The sequence below is a fragment of the Ambystoma mexicanum genome, chromosome 13, assembly GCF_040938575.1.
Source record: "Ambystoma mexicanum isolate Mex_15411 chromosome 13, UKY_AmexF1_1, whole genome shotgun sequence".
Taxonomy (NCBI): Eukaryota; Metazoa; Chordata; class Amphibia; order Caudata; family Ambystomatidae; genus Ambystoma; species Ambystoma mexicanum.
In genome coordinates, this window is record NC_090938.1 from 809711392 (window position 1) to 809731563 (window position 20172).

The following is a 20172-nucleotide window of genomic DNA, read 5'->3' on the forward strand; positions in this document are numbered from 1 at the left end:
CTAGAGCAGCCATTACCAGGGCGACCCGTTGCTAATGGGAACATCATCACCCACGTGAAGTGCCTGTGCCAAAGCCAAGCTAGAGCAGCCATTACCAGGGTGACCCGCTGCTAATGGGGAACATCATCACCCACGTGAAATGCCTGTGCCAAAGCCAAGCTAGAGCAGCCATTACCAGGGCAACCCGCTGCTAATGGGGAACATCATCACCCACGTGAAGTGCCTGTGCCAAAGCCAAGCTAGAGCAGCCATTACCAGGGCGACCCGCTGCTAATGAGGAACATCATCACCCACGTGAAGTGCCTGTGCCAAAGCCAAGCTAGAGCAGCCATTACCAGGGCGACCCGCTGCTAATGGGGAACATCATCACCCACGTGAAGTGCCCGTGCCAAAGCCAAGCTAGAGCAGCCATTACCAGGGCGACCCGCTGCTAATGAGGAACATCATCACCCACGTGAAGTGCCAAAGCCAAGCTAGAGCAGCCATTACCAGGGCGACCCGCTGCTAATGAGGAACATCATCACCCACGTGAAGTGCCCGTGCCAAAGCCAAGCTAGAGCAGCCATTACCAGGGCGACCCGCTGCTAATGAGGAACATCATCACCCACGTGAAGTGCCTGTGCCAAAGCCAAGCTAGAGCAGCCATTACCAGGGTGACCCGCTGCTAATGGGAACATCATCACCCACGTGAAGTGCCCGTGCCAAAGCCAAGCTAGAGCAACCATTACCAGGGCGACCCGCTGCTAATGAGGAACATCATCACCCACGTGAAGTGCCTGTGCCAAAGCCAAGCTAGAGCAGCCATTACCAGGGTGACTCTCTGCTAATGAGGAACATCATCACCCACGTGAAGTGCCTGTGCCAAAGCCAAGCTAGAGCAGCCATTACCAGGGTGACCCGCTGCTAATGGGGAACATCATCACCCACGTGAAGTGCCTGTGCCAAAGCCAAGCTAGAGCAGCCATTACCAGGGCGACCCGTTGCTAATGAGGAACATCATCACCCACGTGAAGTGCCTGTGCCAAAGCCAAGCTAGAGCAGCCATTACCAGGGTGACTCTCTGCTAATGAGGAACATCATCACCCACGTGAAGTGCCTGTGCCAAAGCCAAGCTAGAGCAGCCATTACCAGGGCGACCCGCTGCTAATGGGAACATCATCACCCACGTGAAGTGCCTGTGCCAAGGCCAAGCTAGAGCAGCCATTACCAGGGCGACCCGCTGCTAATGAGGAACATCATCACCCACGTGAAGTGCCTGTGCCAAAGCCAAGCTAGAGCAGCCATTACCAGGGCGACTCTCTGCTAATGGGGAACATCATCACCCACGTGAAGTGCCCGTGCCAAAGCCAAGCTAGAGCAGCCATTACCAGGGCGACCCGCTGCTAATGAGGAACATCATCACCCACGTGAAGTGCCTGTGCCAAAGCCAAGCTAGAGCAGCCATTACCAGGGTGACCCGCTGCTAATGAGGAACATCATCACCCACGTGAAGTGCCTGTGCCAAAGCCAAGCTAGAGCAGCCATTACCAGGGTGACCCGCTGCTAATGAGGAACATCATCACCCACGTGAAGTGCCTGTGCCAAAGCCAAGCTAGAGCAGCCATTACCAGGGCGACCCGCTGCTAATGAGGAACATCATCACCCACGTGAAGTGCCTGTGCCAAAGCCAAGCTAGAGCAGCCATTACCAGGGCGACCCGCTGCTAATGAGGAACATCATCACCCACGTGAAGTGCCTGTGCCAAAGCCAAGCTAGAGCAGCCATTACCAGGGTGACCCGCTGCTAATGAGGAACATCATCACCCACGTGAAGTGCCCATGCCAAGCTAGAGCAGCCATTACCAGGGTGACCCGCTGCTAATGAGGAACATCATCACCCACGTGAAGTGCCTGTGCCAAAGCCAAGCTAGAGCAGCCATTACCAGGGCGACCCGCTGCTAATGAGGAACATCATCACCCACGTGAAGTGCCTGTGCCAAAGCCAAGCTAGAGCAGCCATTACCAGGGCGACCTGCTGCTAATGGGGAACATCATCACCCACGTGAAGTGCCTGTGCCAAAGCCAAGCTAGAGCAGCCATTACCAGGGCGACCCGCTGCTAATGGGGAACATCATCACCCACGTGAAGTGCCTGTGCCAAAGCCAAGCTAGAGCAGCCATTACCAGGGCGACCCGCTGCTAATGAGGAACATCATCACCCACGTGAAGTGCCTGTGCCAAAGCCAAGCTAGAGCAGCCATTACCAGGGTGACTCTCTGCTAATGAGGAACATCATCACCCACGTGAAGTGCCTGTGCCACAGCCAAGCTAGAGCAGCCATTACCAGGGCGACCCGCTGCTAATGAGGAACATCATCACCCATGTGAAGTGCCCGTGCCAAAGCCAAGCTAGAGCAGCCATTACCAGGGTGACCCGCTGCTAATGAGGAACATCATCACCCACGTGAAGTGCCTGTGCCAAAGCCAAGCTAGAGCAGCCATTACCAGGGTGACCCGCTGCTAATGAGGAACATCATCACCCACGTGAAGTGCCCATGCCAAGCTAGAGCAGCCATTACCAGGGCGACCCGCTGCTAATGGGGAACATCATCACCCACGTGAAGTGCCTGTGCCAAAGCCAAGCTAGAGCAGCCATTACCAGGGCGACTCTCTGCTAATGAGGAACATCATCACCCACGTGAAGTGCCCGTGCCAAAGCCAAGCTAGAGCAGCCATTACCAGGGCGACCCGCTGCTAATGAGGAACATCATCACCCACGTGAAGTGCCTGTGCCAAAGCCAAGCTAGAGCAGCCATTACCAGGGTGACTCTCTGCTAATGAGGAACATCATCACCCACGTGAAGTGCCCGTGCCAAAGCCAAGCTAGAGCAGCCATTACCAGGGCGACCCGCTGCTAATGGGGAACATCATCACCCACGTGAAGTGCCTGTGCCAAAGCCAAGCTAGAGCAGCCATTACCAGGGTGACCCGCTGCTAATGAGGAACATCATCACCCACGTGAAGTGCCTGTGCCAAAGCCAAGCTAGAGCAGCCATTACCAGGGCGACCCGCTGCTAATGAGGAACATCATCACCCACGTGAAGTGCCTGTGCCAAAGCCAAGCTAGAGCAGCCATTACCAGGGCGACCCGCTGCTAATGGGGAACGTCATCACCCACGTGAAGTGCCCGTGCCACAGCCAAGCTAGAGCAGCCATTACCAGGGTGACTCTCTGCTAATGAGGAACGTCATCACCCACGTGAAGTGCCCATGCCAAGCTAGAGCAGCCATTACCAGGGCGACCCGCTGCTAATGAGGAACATCATCACCCACGTGAAGTGCCCGTGCCAAAGCCAAGCTAGAGCAGCCATTACCAGGGTGACCTGCTGCTAATGAGGAACATCATCACCCACGTGAAGTGCCTGTGCCAAAGCCAAGCTAGAGCAGCCATTACCAGGGCGACCCGCTGCTAATGAGGAACATCATCACCCACGTGAAGTGCCCGTGCCAAAGCCAAGCTAGAGCAGCCATTACCAGGGCGACCCGCTGCTAATGAGGAACATCATCACCCACGTGAAGTGCCCGTGCCATGAGATAGAACAGCGTTGAGACACCTCTTCATTGGTTGCCCACAGTGTAAGGTGCCAAATCTTGTTGGCACAATGCACTCCTTCTAAAGTTAACTCAAAAAGTTTTGGGCTTTCATCTCACTTTCAACAATGTTCACATATACGTAATTTCCTCCTTTGGAATACTGGGTCACCAAACCTTCTTTAACAGTGTTCCCATTTATATCAGTTAATTTAATATTTTCAATGGCTTTCTCTTGCATGCTCACCGTGACACCATTTGCTGTCAGGTGCCCCGGTAACCCTCTCCGTCTCTGGGCTTACCCGGCATCTCTGGCGGTATTTGCGTCTCCTCTTTGGCTTCTGGTTGGGTCCGCTGACTGGGCGTATGTCTTGTCAGCTAGTACGTCTTTGCTCTGGCTTCTCTCACTCTGGGCAGCTGCTGCTGCTCCCGGTCACCAGTTGGCAGGGTGCTTTCGGTTCCTCCTCACACTGACAATTTGGGATTCTGCACTGCAGTTCAGTCTCCTGGTTTCTGGCGTCTTTTTCAGGGTTTGCACCGGTTGCTGATGGCCTTGGACTCTGCCACACTCTGAGCCATCTCTCTCTCAGCTGCATCACTCTTCCATTGCTATCAGCTGTTGCAGTTTTGAACTTCCCGGCCTCAGTCAACGGTTTACAAAGACTACAACACAGTGTTGGCTTACCGCTTTTAGGCATCATAATTTCTCCATTTCCCTTGTTCGTCTCAGTACTTAAATGGGGGGTGACAAGGCATTGCGCTGTAAAAACCTTGGATTACGTCCACTAAGTCACAATAAGCCTTACAAGTATGTTCTACAGGTGTATGGGTGTCATGTGAGATTAAGGTTGCCAGGTTATTTTGCTCTATGGTTCTCCTACCTCTCTGGAGTTGGTCTCTTACTTTGCAAAAATGGCAGAAGCGGGTGAATATTGAAACAAATCACCAGCCTCTGCAATTTTTGCAATGTAAAAGAATCAGATCAGGGAATTTGCCCCACTCAAGAATAACTTAATGAATATTGGCACTTCAGGGATTTCCAGTATAGGTGAGATATGAACAAATTAAAAAGAGCCCAATTGCTCAAGGGCTAGCAGAGTTGCATGATGGTCCAGCTGCATGTGCACCTGATGACACAGAGCTAGGAACAAGTTTGAATGAAGTTGAGCAATCCCCGCACAAAGCATTCAACGAAGACACGTGTAAGGATTTACCGACTATATATGTAGATGGATATGCATACCATATAGAAAATGATACAGAAAAGGAGCTCTTAGCGGGAATAGGAAACATATTGTTTAAATGGACAACATTCCAAGAGTAAGCATGAGGGTAGGTGCCAGAAGTAGTCAACTGGCAGAATTGGCTGCTATTTATAAGGCAATATCTACAGTGGTAGAAAATAAACTCAAAAAAATAGTTCTAGTAACTGATTCTGATTAAGCACAAAATAGTTTTGTTGAGTATTTACCTGGCTGGAAAGTGAAAGGCATGCTTACTTATAACTAGAAACCCCTTAAAAATGACAAGATGATTCAGGCTATAGACAAGCTTGTGTCAGAAAATGATCTGACAATCCATTGGAGAAAAATACGTGTTCATTTGAAAACACCAGGTGAGGATACGGAGGGAAATGATAAGGCAGATCAGTTAGCCATAATTGGAGCTGTAGTGGGGGAGTTATTTCCTATTGAACACCCGGTTGGTGAAATACAGGTAGATGTGATAATACACTCCAAAACTCCAAAAGCAGTTGAGCAGCCTGTGGCACAATGGAGTTTTGATTCTCCAGATCAGGACCTGATCAAAGCGCTAAAGGAAGACCTTATTCTAGGCCTATTTTATAACCATTTGCTAGAGGCAGAACAAAATCCTCTGACTGAAGAGGACTGCAAAGGGAAAGAGGAATTGAGAGTGCTATTAAAAAACAAAAAGAGAATTAGATCACAAGATGGACTGATGATTAGAGAATCCCAAATCCAATGGGTAGTGCTTTGTCATTTCGGGGATTGATGTTACATTTTGCCCACAATGCCATAACTGCAGGAGACAGAGGTTCACAAAAAACTTTGGAGATTTTAAAAGATTACGCCTATTGGATACAAATGTCCCAAGATGTTGAGCTCTACACCAGAGGGTGTTTGGTGTGTGCACAGTTTTAACCTGCGTCACCGGCTCATAGAGCACCTGTTATGGACTTGATGGTCGTGCAGAGTATGAATACCTCCGTCCCCAAGTACCACACAGACAACACCAGAAACACTGCCTGTGCGGTCTTTGAGGCCACAGGTGTGGTAGTCCATCGGGCCTGGATTCAGGAACAGCCAGAAGAACCCCTTGAACGCTGTAAGGCAATGGATTATGAGGTTATGCACAGAGCAGGAAGAATAAACACAAGAACACAGGTAACTTGGCACTGCTTACCTATGTGTACTGAGAGGTTGCCCAGAGATGTGAGGAAGGACTGGACCCCAGGGCAGGAGCTGGATGAGGTCAGGAGTATAGACAGGTAAACACCTAGCGTGAGGCCTGAGGCCAAGTTCCTAAATAAAGAGACGTGATCCGTAGAGTGTCCAGGGACGATACCGTGGTCAGGCAACAAGAGGACCAAAGTTCGAACAGTAGAAGGGTGAGGCAGAGCAATCCATGGAGCAAAGCGTAGTCTGGCAACAGGAAGTCCAAAGTTCGAACAGAAGAAGGGTGAGGCAGAGCAGTCCATGGAGCAAAGCGTAGTCAGGCAACAGGAGGTCCAAAGTTCGAACAGTAGAAGGGTGAGGCAAAGCAATCCGTGGAACAAAGCGTGGTCGAGGAAACAATCCGTAAGTCAAACTGAAGAACTAAGCGTCACGTGATCCAGGAGGAAAACAGCTATGAAGCAACGCTCCTTGTTTCTGGAAGCCTTTTAACCAATGTCAGAGTCACGTGATACGTGACACGGAAGCGTCGCTGCGTGATGGAAAATCACGTGATCCGTGACACGCGGTGACGCGCGGGTCTCTGTGGGCAGCGCAATGCGCTATGATGAGACGGGATCCTCCAGTTCAGCTGCCAAGAACGGGAAGGGCGATAGACGCCAGATCTGCCATGCTGTAATATACCATGATGGGCGAAGGGATGCAAGGGAGTACGTGAGCCAGGGTGCGTGTGTGGGGTAGTGGGAGGGACGATGGCCGAGGGCGGGGAAAGAGCGCCTGTAGGGGATGCACTCGGTGCTGGAGACGTGACAGCACCATTGATGAAAAGGGGTTTGACACTCCCATGGTCTGATTTACAAGACGACTGCCAGGCCCGTAAGAAGATCAGCAAGGGGAAACAGGTACATGCTGACAGTAACTTGTCTAATGTCCAAATGTGTAGAGTGCATTCCAGCTCCAGACTGCAGTGCGCAAACGGCAGTCACTTTACTTGTAAATCATATTTTTTCAAGATTTGGGGCCTCATTACGAGGCTTGCGCTCCCGTAATGAAGGATGCCGGTATGGAACCGGCACCGTTCATTACGGGATGCCTGATTACGAGGTCCTCTAGCGGGACCCGGAAGAGACGTCTGGTAAAACCAGACATCCTTTCCGGGTCCCGCGAGGTGACCAAGGAGCTAGTAACGGGCCCGTTATTAGCTCCATTCCCATTCCTATTGAGCCATATGGGGGCTCAAATGGGAATGGGGAATGGTTTTGTGCATGAGGAATTACTGGGTCCTCCAAGGTCGGAATGACCTGGTAATTCCTCATTCACAGAACCCGGTACTGGACCCTGGTATGGAGGCAACCATCCCCTTATTAAGGGCATGGCTACCTCCATACTCGTAATGAGGCCCTTGGTTTACCTCAAAGAATGGAGTCAGACCATGGAAGTGATTTCACTAGTGCATTGATGACAATAATATGGCAAATTTTGGATTTGAAGAGGAAACTACACATTTCAGCCCTCCTCTTCAGGGGGAGTGGCACAGTGTAACAGATCGATAGTTGATATATTGAAAAAGTTTGTAGCTGAAGCAGGATCTAGTCGGGATTTGCGGCTTCCGTTGGTACTAATGGCTATCAGGGCAACACCCTCTAAAGCAACAAATCTCAGCCCCCCATGAAATATTGACAGGAAGGAAAATGGTTCTGCCACAACGCTTACTTTACAGAACAAACGAACAGGTACTTGTAAATGTGTCATAATTCATGAATATGTGGAAGAATTGAGAAAGCACTTGCAATACGCGTTTGCATTTGCACAGCGAAATTTGGAAAATGTCGCTGATGGTGCAGACATATTATGATAGGAAGGCATATGTAAGAGAGTATGAAATAGGAGACCAGATTTACAAGTTTAATTTCGGGAAGGGGAAACATAAAAACTCTAAATTCCTTGCAGCATGGCAAGGGCCGTATAGAATTGTAGATAAGGTTACACCTGTGGTCTACAGAATTACTAAAAAGGAGGGAGAATTAACAGTGGAACAGTTTGTCCATGTGAATCAAATTAAACACTTTCACCAAAACATGAAATGAAAAGACTAGAGCGAGTTGAAACTAACAGGGAGTAAAAAAAAAATATAGAATTGCCATAGCAGGTGGATAGGTGTAAATAGTGCAAAGATATAAAAAGGAGGTTGAAAGTGGTAAAAAGAAATATATATATATATATATATATATATATATATATATATATATATATATATATATCTCAAGTTAGTGCACACAAATACAAATAGACAAATAAGAGAAATAAGTGTTGTGTTTGAGAATGTTATCTAAAATACCATGTGATATTAGCGTGATTACTTCATGTTATTTTTTCAGTAGTCATTCAGAAAATGTTATTTCTATAATTTTGCATTTGTGTGCATAACTACATTTGATTTCAGATGCTCTAGTGAGAAAGGAAAAGTAAAATGTTTGATGTGCTTGATACTTAAGTTGTCTTTTCACTCTAGAAAAATAACTGTTTTCCTGGCCAACGCATCAAATATGTTGGATATATTTTGGGGTTATATATTTTATAGTGGTGAGACTAATTTCAGAATATTGCCTAATAATTGTTTTTACCAGGGTCACTAACAACAAACAAAATACTGGACTTGATACACTCTGGATGGATGGCTCATGCCTTCCTGTGGCACCTTATGTACAATACCACACTACGCTCTTTTGGCTAGGTTTCAACAATTGTAAAGCATGCAATTGAAATACTGCACATTCATTCAATCTCTCTAGATAAACAGCTCATGGCAGCTACTTTACTTTGGGATATCTCTTACCACACCTCTGTCTCTTTATGCATGTCACATTAAAGGGACTGAATGCAGAATAAATGAAATGAAACTAAAAGTTACTTTGGAATCTATTTTTTTATCGTAAAATAGAAATATGCAATTTACACAGAATTACACTTATGCTGCCCACATCGTATTTCACAGTGCAATAGCTTTTAGCGCTTCATCAGTGCCAAGTCTTTCCAACTGTCCGTGGCATCGTGGAACTTGGCAAGAGAAATACACTTTAAAAAAACACAGTGAGACTTTGCAAAACATAAACGCAGGATTACATGCATGTTAAAAATAGACAAATAGACAGCACCTAAAATGAAGTGACCTACTTAATCATGACTACCTGATCTCATTCACAACCGCAGCCCCTCACTTAACTTCATATTTACCTAGATATGTTGGTGGTATTTCTGATTCAGTTTGGCATGGAGATTTACCCCAATCTTTCCGCCTGCCTCGCCCAGGGTCAACCCAGATAAGGACTGCTTCAGCATCAGACAGCTTGCCAGCAGTGCATTCCGTCTGCCTAGTTAGCCTCTGTTCCTTCGTCACCCAGTGCCGGAAGATGAATGAAAACTATTCCCTCTCAAAACCCTTTTTTTTTTATCAAATCTCCTTGTCACTCAAGGGAAACGCTTCCCCTTGAGCAGATCATTCCACTGAAATGGCATGTGATTTCATTGCTGGAGAGCAAAAGATACATCTCTCTTTGAGCTTCCTGCTCTAATACAATGCCCTGTTTTCATTAGAACTGATCTTCACATTTTTTCAGTTTATCACCCAGCGCAGATTAAGCCTGCACGTTTAATTTCCCATTTCCAGAGCATCATACATTTCCCAATCTGCATTCAGGTTATTTCATCATGGACTAATTTGCACTAAATGTTATTAAAGGATTCAGTTACATGTTAACTGGGGTTGGGTTAGTATGTTAATTTATATTAGTAGTATATTTAGTGCAGATCAGTTCATTGAAATATCATCCTGAAGCAAAGTGCAATTTCAAGCATGTGCTCTGTGCACTGGCATCTATTTAATTCTGCCTGAGACTCACACTCTTCAGTCCAGAAATGAGTTTCACCCCTGGGCCCATATTGCAGTTCAAACCCACACTAACATGTGCATGATGAAATGATGAACCTAACTGTTAAAATTCAGAGCCCCTACTCCTACAGGTTCCTCTTCACATCGTCAATTTGGGATACCGCACTGCAATTCACAATCACCTGGTTTCTGGAGTCTTTGTCGATGTTCGCACCGGTTGCGGACGGCCTTGGACTCTGCCATACTCTGAGCCATCTCTCTCGCAGCTGCTTCACTCTTCCATTGCTATCAGCTGTTGCAGTTTTGAACATTTCCTTGCCTCAGTCAAAAGTTTACAAAGACTACAACGCAGTGTTGGCTTACCGCTTGTAGGCATCTTAATTTCTTCATTTCTCTTCATTGTCTCAGAACTTAAATGTGGGGGAACAAGGCATTTGGCTGGAAAAACCTGGGATTACTTCCTCTATGTCACAATAAGCCTTACAAGTATGTTGTACAGGTGTATGGGTGTCATGTGGGATTAAGGTTGCCAGGTTATTTTGCTCTATGGTTTTCCTACCTCTCTGGAGTTCGTCTTCCCCTAAGTGGGCCTCCTGTAGATAGCCACCCCCAGGGTCGGTGTCAGGTAGCTTCTGCCTTTCCCGGGCCTCTCCTCCCTCTTTCTCTTCCTTTCCTCTATTCTCCCCTGACGAGGTTTCTAGAAGTCCGATCTATGAAAGTCTTGTCAAAACAGGTTCTTCCCTGTTCTTCCAAAACCATCAAGGACCACATTTATACCCTCGCTCCTGCCCTGGCTGACTTCTGCAACCACTCCTTCGCCACTGGATCCTTCCCTTCCCCCCTGAAGCACTCTCTTGTGCACCCTCTTCTCAAGAAACCCTCAGCCGACCCCTCCTGCCTGGCTAACTATCGCCCGATCTCCATCACTCCTTTCCTGGGCAAACTCCTGGAAAAGCTGGCCATCTCCCAGCTTAATCTTCACACTGAATCTTTTGGTGGTCTCCATGACCATCAGTCTGGCTTCAGAGCAGCCAGAAGCATGGAAACTGCTCTCCTGAACATCCGTGAAGACCTGCTCTCCAACCTTGATTCTCATCTCCACTCTGTACTCATCTTACTCCATCTCTCTTCTGCCTTTAACATGGTGAACCATGCCATCCTGCTCAATCGTCTCCGTGATAACCTGGTATCACCGATCAGGCCCTGGCCTGGCTGACCTCGTTCCTCTCTGATCGACCCTCCCAGGTCCAACTTTGGTCGTGACTTTTTACTCTATCTCACTATCTAAATGTGGTGTTCCCCAGGAGTCTAACGTCTCTCCCTGACTTTTCAACCAATACCTGGCACCTCTCGCCCGCCGCATTGCCGCTCTCTGCTCCAACTTTCAGTGCTATGCGGATGACACTCAGCTTGTTTCAGGCTCCCCTCTGCCACCTCTTCTTCTTCTCTCATCTCTGACTGTCTGCTATCCAGGAATGGTGAGCCGCCAACGATCTCTGCCTTAATGCCAGTAAGACAGAGATTCTCCTCATCGGCACACCTGCACCCTCCTTTCCTGTCAGTCTGCGGCCAGCCTCAATTGGCCCTCTTCCTGCTTCCACTTGTGAGGCTAAAAACCTCAGGGTCATCTTCAACTCCACACTCTCCTTTTCTCCTCACATCTCTGATGTCTCTTAGAAGTCAAACTACCAACTGCACCTTCTCAGAGGTATTCTTCCTTTCTTCTCTTTCCCCCACAAGCTCACTGTCTCTAGAGCTCTGGTTCTCTCTAGGCTGGACTACTGCAACAGCCTCTTTCTAAATCTGCCTGCTTCTACTCTCCGCCCTCTGCAACTCATCCAGAACAGGACTGCAAGACTTGTCCTTGGCCTCAAGCCCAGGGATTGTATCTCTCCAGCACTGAAATCTCTGCCTTGGCTCCCAGTGGATGCAAGGATTAAGTTCAAGACCCTCTGCATTGTCCACAAGGCCTTCTGGGGGCTGGGTCCTCAATACCTTAAACTCTCTCTCCGTAAATACCTTCCTACTTGAGCTCTTCGCTCTTCCACCTCCAACTCCCTCAGGGTCAGTCGATTCTCCAAGCAAAAAGTTGGTGGTAGATCTCTTTCTTCGGCTGGGGCCCCACTCTGGAACAGCCACTCTGAAACTTGAGGAGAACCATCTCCGGTTCCGGAAGCACCTCAAGGCTTTCCTCTTTGCTTCTGCCTTCTCTCTTCCTCTCCCCTGCTGATTTCCTGTCTGATACTGCTCTGGTCACCTGACTACACTCTGATTTCGGGCCCAGGTCCCTGCCCGCCCAGTTGCACACCCGCACTGCCTCCCGGCAACCCTTGCACTTGGGTCTTTATCTGTAACTCTACAGTCCCCCTACCTGCACTTTTGGACACCTGCTGTCTGCACTTACCCTTGCACCTGCCACCTGCTGGCCGCACTTCTTGTTATTGTTTTGATCCCATGTACAGCACTGCCCCCTCCCCTTTCCCCTGGCACTTGCCCCCTCCCCTGCACTTGCGCAATGTCAATGTCACTTGGCCTAGTAAGATCGTTGTCTCTGTCCTCTGTTCCCCCTTCCTTGCCTCATCACGCCTTCAAACACTTGTGTATAGGAGCATTACAAATGCCTTATCATATCATATCACATAAGAGAAACTTCCCTACAGAGAATCAGTGACAATATCAATAGCTTTGTCACATAAGTCTTCCTCACTTTGCTCTGCTTCAAAAAATATACAACAGACCTTGTGAGCTTTTCTAGCTATTCTGACATCACTGATTATGTAACGCAGCAATCTGTTGTGCTTTGTTAGTTATAAACTCCAGGGTGCGCCAATGAAGGTGATAGTGAAAGGATGTGAATTTATCATAAGTACCCCTTACAGGCATATTACCGGTTTCTTCTGAGTTCTGCACTGACGGTATTTGGAGGTGGAAACACGGTTTCATTGTGCTTGTGTTTCATTCCAGACCCCCCTGGAACAAAGGTTTGTCGAAGGAAATCTGGTGAACACACTTTTTTGATCTGTTACGCGTATGGCTTCTATCCCAGAGAAATTGAGGTAAAATGGATCAGGAATGGCGTTGAGATGCCCTTGGAGTCGAGCCAGCTCCTTCCCAATCCTGATGGAACCTATCAGATCAAGACAATGGTGGAAGTTCATGAGGGAGAGGATGAGAAAATATACAAAGGTCAGGTGGAGCACAGCAGCCTCCAGGATATTGTGACAGTGGTGTATGGTAAGTACATGTCACTCTGCAGATCAGGGGGTGCATGTATACTAGGTGGGGGTACTGCCCCTTCCTGGGGATTGTGACAGTGGTGTACAGTAAGTGCATGTCAGTGTGCAGATTGGGGGGTGCATGTATACTAGTTGGGGGTACTGCAGCCTCCTGGGGTTTGTGATAGTGGTGTATGGTAAGTTCCCATTCCATGGGGTCCTATAGGACTCCATGGAATGGTAAGCACTGGCACCGTTGTTAACAGTGCCGGTGCTTCTGTGATTTTTCTGCCGGTAGGGGCCTGAACTCACTGCCCCTACCGGAAGACTCAGAGTAATCCGGTCTGGAAACATTGACTGAGCCGGTAGTACCGGACGTTTTACCGGCATTTATTCTGGACCCGATTACTTGCAATGACCCTCATAGTATCCTCTGAGCTGGTTTATGCTGTGGGCTACAGTAAGATCCCTGGCGTATCCTGCGACCTGGTGTATCCTCTGGGATACAGTATCATGTGAGCTGGTGCATATTTTGGGGTACAGTATCCTGAGATCTGGCATGTCCTGCGGGATACAGTATCATGTGAGCTGGTGCATCCTTTGGGGTACAGTATCCTGAGATCTGGCATGTCCTGCGGGATACAGTATCATGAGACCTGGCATATGCTGCGGGATACAGTATCCTGTGAGATATAGTGTTATGTGATCTGGTACATCCTGTGACCTGGCATATCCTGTGGTATACTGTATCCATGAGCTGGTGTATCCTGGGAGATACATTATTCTAAGACCTGGCATATCATGTGAGATATACTATCCTGTGAGCTGGTGTATCCTGTTGGTTACAGTATCGTTGAGCATATGTATCATGTGAACTGGTGTGCCCTGTGCCCTGGCATATTTATTTATTAAAGTTATATAGCGCGCAGGCAGCCCAGGGGCATTGTGGCACTGTTACTTGCAAGGAAGACTTAGTTACAATGTGTGCAGGTTGTGCCTTGGGTTACAGTGAGGCAGTGACCTGTGATCAGATATACCACATAATACATCATACAATACAATTATGAGGGCTAGGCCATGTAATTGTTAGATGAACAGGGTCGTTTTCAGGGTTTTCCGAAAGGCGGTCAGTGAGGGTTCAGAGCGCAGGGAGCTAGGGAGGGTGTTCCAGTGTACGGCAGCGAGGTACGGGAAACTGGAGCCCCCTGCTCTGGTCCTTTTTACCCTGGGTACTGAGAGCATGCTGGCATAGGGTGATCTAGTGGGTCTTGTGGAGGAGACCAGGTGGATCCTCTGGGAAAGGTACATTGGGGCGGCAAGATGGACACATTTGTGGGTGATGCTTAGAGCCTTGAATAAGATCCTCTCCTTTATGGGGAGCCAGTGGGACGCTTTTCTGGCAGCGGTGATGTGCTCTCTCTTGGCAATGTCTTGTGCAGCGCGTAGAGCACTGTTCTGTATTACTTGGAGCTTCTCAAGATTTTTGTTGGAGGTCCCAAGGAAAAGAATATTGCAGTAATCAAGTCGCGAGCCGGTTATGGCCCTGGCTATGTTAGTGCAAGTGTCTTTTGACAGATAAGGTCTGATTGCGTTAAGGAGTTTTGCATGGTAAGCGGCCGAGGAGGCAATGGCGTTTACTTGTCTGGTCATGGATAGATTGGAGTCTAAGTAGACGCCTAGTGTTTTTACCGTGTCAAGTACTGGGATCGTGATTGAGTCAATGGTGAAATGACTGAACTGAGCGTCAAGTTTCTTGATGGTGTCAGGGGAGCCTACGAGTAGGAGCTCAGTTTTGTCAGAGTTAAGGCAGAGGCCGTTGATAGCCATCCACATTTGAATTGTGTTGTAGATGTTGTTGAGGGTAGCAGAGTCCGTGTCATAGTCGCCTGTCAGAGTGAGAAGGATCTGTGTGTCGTCGGCGTAGTTGGTGTAAGAGATGCCCATGGCGTCAAGGATGAGGAAGAGGGGGCGGGTGAAGATGTTGTAGAGGGTGGGGGAGAGGCAGGAGCCTTGGGGCACCCCACATAGCATGATAGAGGGTGATGCAGTGGCTAGGTCAGAGAAGACCTGCATGGTCCTGCCTTGGAGGAAGGAGGTGATCCATGTAATGGCTTCTTGAGAGAAGTTGGCTGTGGAGGAGAGGTGGTGGCAGAGGATGTCGTGGTCTACAAGATCAAAAGCTGCCGACAGATCGAGGAGAAGGAGCAAGACAGGTTTGCCTTGGTCCCTTGCGTCGTCCATTTGGTTTTTTAGGTCGAGTAGGGCGGTCTCTGTCCCATGCCTAGGGCGAAAGCCGGATTGTCTCAGTCCAAGGAGGTTCTGTTCTTCGAGGAAGTGCTGGACCTGCAGGTAGGCTGCTTTGTCTAGAATCTTGAGGAGGAAAGGGACAGTGGTGATTGGGCGGTAGTTATTAGGGGAGGTGGGGTCAAGTGTGGGTTTCTTTATGAGGGGTCGGACCCAAGCTTCCTTTAGGCAGGCGGGGACTCTCCCTGTGGTGAACGAGGCGTTGACGAAGGCTGTTAGGAAAGGGGCCAAGGTGTCTGCGCAGTCTTTGATGATGAGGCAGGACAGGGGTCACCTTTGCAATTGGAGGGTTTTATGTTTTTCATAATGTTTATCATGTCGTTTTCTTGGATGGTTTTAAACGAGAAGGTGGGTGGGGCCTCAGTGGGTGATGGGGGCAGTGGTGGTGGGGAGGGTGTAGTGTGGGTGGAGAGTATGCTGTGGGATACAGTATCCTATGATCTGGTGTATCCTGAGGGATATACCCTGTGAGCTGGTATACCCTGTGGCCTGGCATCTCCTGTGGGATACAGTATCATGTGAGCTGGTGTATCCTGTGAGCGGTTGTCCCCTGTGGGATATAGTATCCTGTGATTGGATGTATTCTGTGGGATATGGTGCCACGATGGCTGCTTTCGACTGCGCTCTTAGTCTCCCACACTCAGGGAATCTTAGCCTGAAGCGTATTTTAAGGCAGAGTTTGTTAATCTTGTGCTTGTCTTTGCTGTGTTTCTATCGTGTAACCCTGCTTCTGTCCTGTTCTGTCCACAGAAGAGAAGCATCCGCCTACATTGAATTATTGGATAATTGGAATAATCCTTGGTTGTGTCCTGCTTGCATTTCCCATCATTGGGGCCTTTTTCTACAGGAAGCGATATCTAGGTAAGTGGGCGCACATTGTATTATTTAAAGGGGAGTTTCCCCAATTAAAGACACACTCCCATTATATACAAAACATATATTCTACAAGCCTCAACGCAGCAAGAGATATCCAATGAACTAAAACAACCATCAACTATCCCAGCCACATATTTCATATTGCGAATCCTCCTCCCATCCCCCAACAGCCACAACAACCTACAACCATCCCATCAACATAGCGAGAACCCACCTCCCAACCCCCAGTAACCATCAACCATTCCATCAACGTATGGAGAACCCTCCTCCACCCCACAGTAACCGTCCCATGCACATAGCGAGAACCCAGCCCCCAGCAACCATCAACGTATGGAGAACCCTCCTCACCCCACAGTAACCATCAGCTGTCCCATCCACATAGCGAGAACCCACCTCCCAGCCACCAGCAGCCATCACTGTATGGAGAACCCTCCTCCACCCCACAGTAACCATCAACCGTCCCATCCACATAGCGAGAACCCATCTCCCAGCCCCCAGCAACCATTAACATATAGAGAACCCTCCTCCACCCCACAGTAACCATCCCATCCATATAGCGAGAACCCACCTCCCAGCCCCCAGCAACCATCAACATATGGAGAACCCTCGTCACCCCACAGTAACCATCAGCCGTCCCATCCATATAGCGAGAACCCAGCCCCCAGCAACGATCGACATATGGAGAACCCTCCTCCACCCCACAGTAACCGTCCCATCCATATAGCGAGAACCCAGCCCCCAGCAACCATAAACCGTTCCATCAACATATGGAGAACCCTCCTCCACCCCACAGTAACCGTCCCATCCACATAGCAAGAACCCAGCCCCCAGCAATCATAAACCGTTCCATCAACATATGGAGAACCCTCCTCCACCCCACAGTAACCGTCCCATCCACATAGCGAGAACCCAGCCCCCAGCAACCATAATGATGTTGTTGTGACATCATTTCTTTAATGTAACTAGCGCACAGATGCCCACGGGCTTGGAGCGCTCGACTAATGACAAATAAATAAATAAATAAATAAAAATATTGCTTACCGTGTGCATAGGCACCTTTCTGTGTTGGGGGAAAATATGGGTAATTCAATCTACTTTCAAAGCCATGAGCCAATACTTTGAGACCTCTAGGATTCTGTTCATGTGTGCCGCCTTCACCTACCCATGATGGCTTCATAGGGAATACCGTCTCAGTTCTTTTGGTTCCACATAGGAGTTCCCCACTGTGGATCAGCAGGTGGGGGTGATGAGAGGGGAAGACTAGAGAATGCCACCCCAAGCTCCTGCTCTTAGCAAGACCATCAACCAACAATGAGTATTTGCGATGTGGGATGGGGTCTGGGTAATAAAAGGGGGTGGAGGTGTAGCTGCCAAAATACTGTCCATCTTTACCCACATTATAAAGTTGCCACTCTCACTTGGCACATATCTTTGCCAATAACTGAAGACAATGTCTGCGCCTTGCCTTCCCTGCGTCTATTTGTTTGCCATCTGACAACTACACACTTTTACATGCCCTGCTTCAGCCCAACAAACTGGCGCCCGATTTTACTACACAATTGAGTCGTGTTGAGAATTCCATCATAGGCTCCCATTTTAAGAAGCTATTGATGACTCTCCATCCCGCTTCTTTCCAGTGGCCTCTTGAGGGTCTGATGGAGACTACCCTTCTGGACATCCTTGAGGAGGTACAGATAGGTCTGCAAAATGGGAAGGTAATATCCTCATCTGCACTGCCCTACCCTGTCCACCCTCCATCACAGCTCTTTAATCCTGCTCGAGTGGTCAGACCATCTGGCAATCCCCTTTGACATTATTCACACCATACCAGTCAAGAAAGCCCACCAGAAACCCAACAAACAAGCCTTCAGATCATTCACAAACTTCCCAGTCGAACTTCCAGTGGAGACTCTCACGGAAGACCTTGCCAAACTCCACTTCAATTGGGATGATCTACCTCTGACGAACCATGACTGTGACCCGCTTCTCAAAGAACTCAACACCACCCTCACAACCAACATCATCACAATGCTCCAGTGAAACAATGCGCCCTCAAGCCTAAACCTTCCGCACCCTGGTACACTCAGGAACGCAACTTCAACACATGAACCATCAGAAAACAAGAAAAGACTTGGCGAAAATCCTGCAGCACATCCGACCTTGCCCTGCTCCATGTACTCTGTGCTATATGCAGATGACTGATCACCACTGCCAAGGCCAACTACTGCCAAAACACCATAGCCAAGGCCAACAATGAAAACAGGGCCCTTTTCAAAGCCATCAAGCATTGCATCAACTCTCTGCCCGACCCACCTGTACCGCAATCCATCGAAAAATCCTCTGCCACCAACTCTTCATCAGCAAGACCATGATATGAGAAAGGCATTGTGCTAAGAGGTAGACACAGACACAAAAATAACAGTTCCAAAACCTTTATTAAGGATATTTCTCAAGGAAAAGGGGGATTGGGATAACTCTTATCTTGCCCTAAGCTATATGGGAGTCATTTCAACCATAAAAAGAAAACAAATATTAGTCCTGTGTCCATCTGTCAAAATCAAAAAATGTCTGTGTCTTAACATAGGCTTTCCCTCACTCCTAGATAGATTCTGTGTGGGGAATGTGGCCAACATAAAAAATAGGGTCTATAACACAAAACAGTCAGAAAGGGCTTCTGCAGTTATCTTCTTCAATGTTCTTTCCACAACTCTGGAGTTGTCCCATAACTCCCTTCCCCAAACTTGACTCAACTCGGCGTCATCAAATTTCCATCAAGAAAAGTTCTCCAACAAGGGTTCCATGGTTTAAACCGTTCAAATGAGTTCCTTTCGGGCTTCTGTGGGTTTTCCTCTCTCCCCAGACTCAGCAGCCCTCTTTACTTTCTTATTCAGACTTTCTGATGCTGTCTGGTTTTTACTATTCACCACTCTTTGTATCAGAGATGTTCAAATGCGCATGAACCACGTCGTTCTATGTACGATCACTCCAACACCTAGACTTTAATCTGATCATGCCCCCGGCACTTGGTTTCTCATTCTCTCATTCTTCACACCGGAGACTTTCAAATGCGCACGTACGTGACCACTCCGTTACCTTATTGTCCTTTTAACGTGCCCAAGGCACTCTCTCATCCTTGTCTCGCTTTAGCTCCACTTCAAGCTTCGCACAGCTCCCCTGCGCTCTCTCGCAGCACACTTTCACATTCAACTTTCTTGGACGTGTAAACGTACACTTTAATGATATCTCACATTGTCTCTGTTAACAATGATTACTTGAAGCTTTCTCTACAGTGTGGCTTTCATTCCCTCATACGTCCTTTAATTAATACTTTGTATCCTTCTCGCTTCGCGTCTTTCATCAACCTGGTTCCCCTTTTGCTTTGAACTCACCGGCTGTGATCCGCGTAGCCTTCTGTGCCGCGGTCAGGGACTCCTTGCTCCCCCCTTCGATGCTCCGACACTCCTGGGCTGCCACTCTGGCCCAGGGAAGGGAAAACTGCAATCCATGGCCTCTCAGCGATTCAACGATTCAGCGCTGTGTCTTCCGCCAGCTTCTCTCTGGGTGCTCGGGTCTCCTCCACGGCCTCTCGGCTCAGTCTCCAACTCAAATTCCTTCTTCGGTTCTTACTCGCTCCCCGACTCTCATTTGGCTGCCCTTTTTATACACCTGAGGAGCATTAACAGGTTGCAGGTGGTTACTGTGTCCATTCAGTGCCTGACTTTGCCTGACCTCATTAATGGGACATTCATAGAAAGAGTAAAGTTCCTTTGAGTTTAGTTCCGTCTGGATGGCATGACGGAAAAGCACTGAGAGCTCTGGGAAAACAAGGGGTCTGGTTGACAGTAGGCTGAGGGGATGTCAGGTAGGGGTAGTATGGAAAGGGGGGAGAGGCAAAGTGTCGGGTATGG

At 48.4% G+C, this 20172-nt stretch overlaps 1 protein-coding gene across 1 annotated transcript in view; it reads left to right on the forward strand.

Moving 5' to 3' along the window:
• Nucleotides 1–20172, forward strand: part of LOC138522042 (BOLA class I histocompatibility antigen, alpha chain BL3-7-like) — a 268613-nt gene that overhangs the window by 165654 nt on the left and 82787 nt on the right. Inside the window, exons 4-5 of the mRNA XM_069635266.1 lie at nt 12834–13103; nt 16139–16249. Of these exons, the coding sequence (XP_069491367.1) occupies nt 12834–13103; nt 16139–16249 (381 nt within the window). The remainder of the gene's footprint in view (nt 1–12833; nt 13104–16138; nt 16250–20172) is intronic.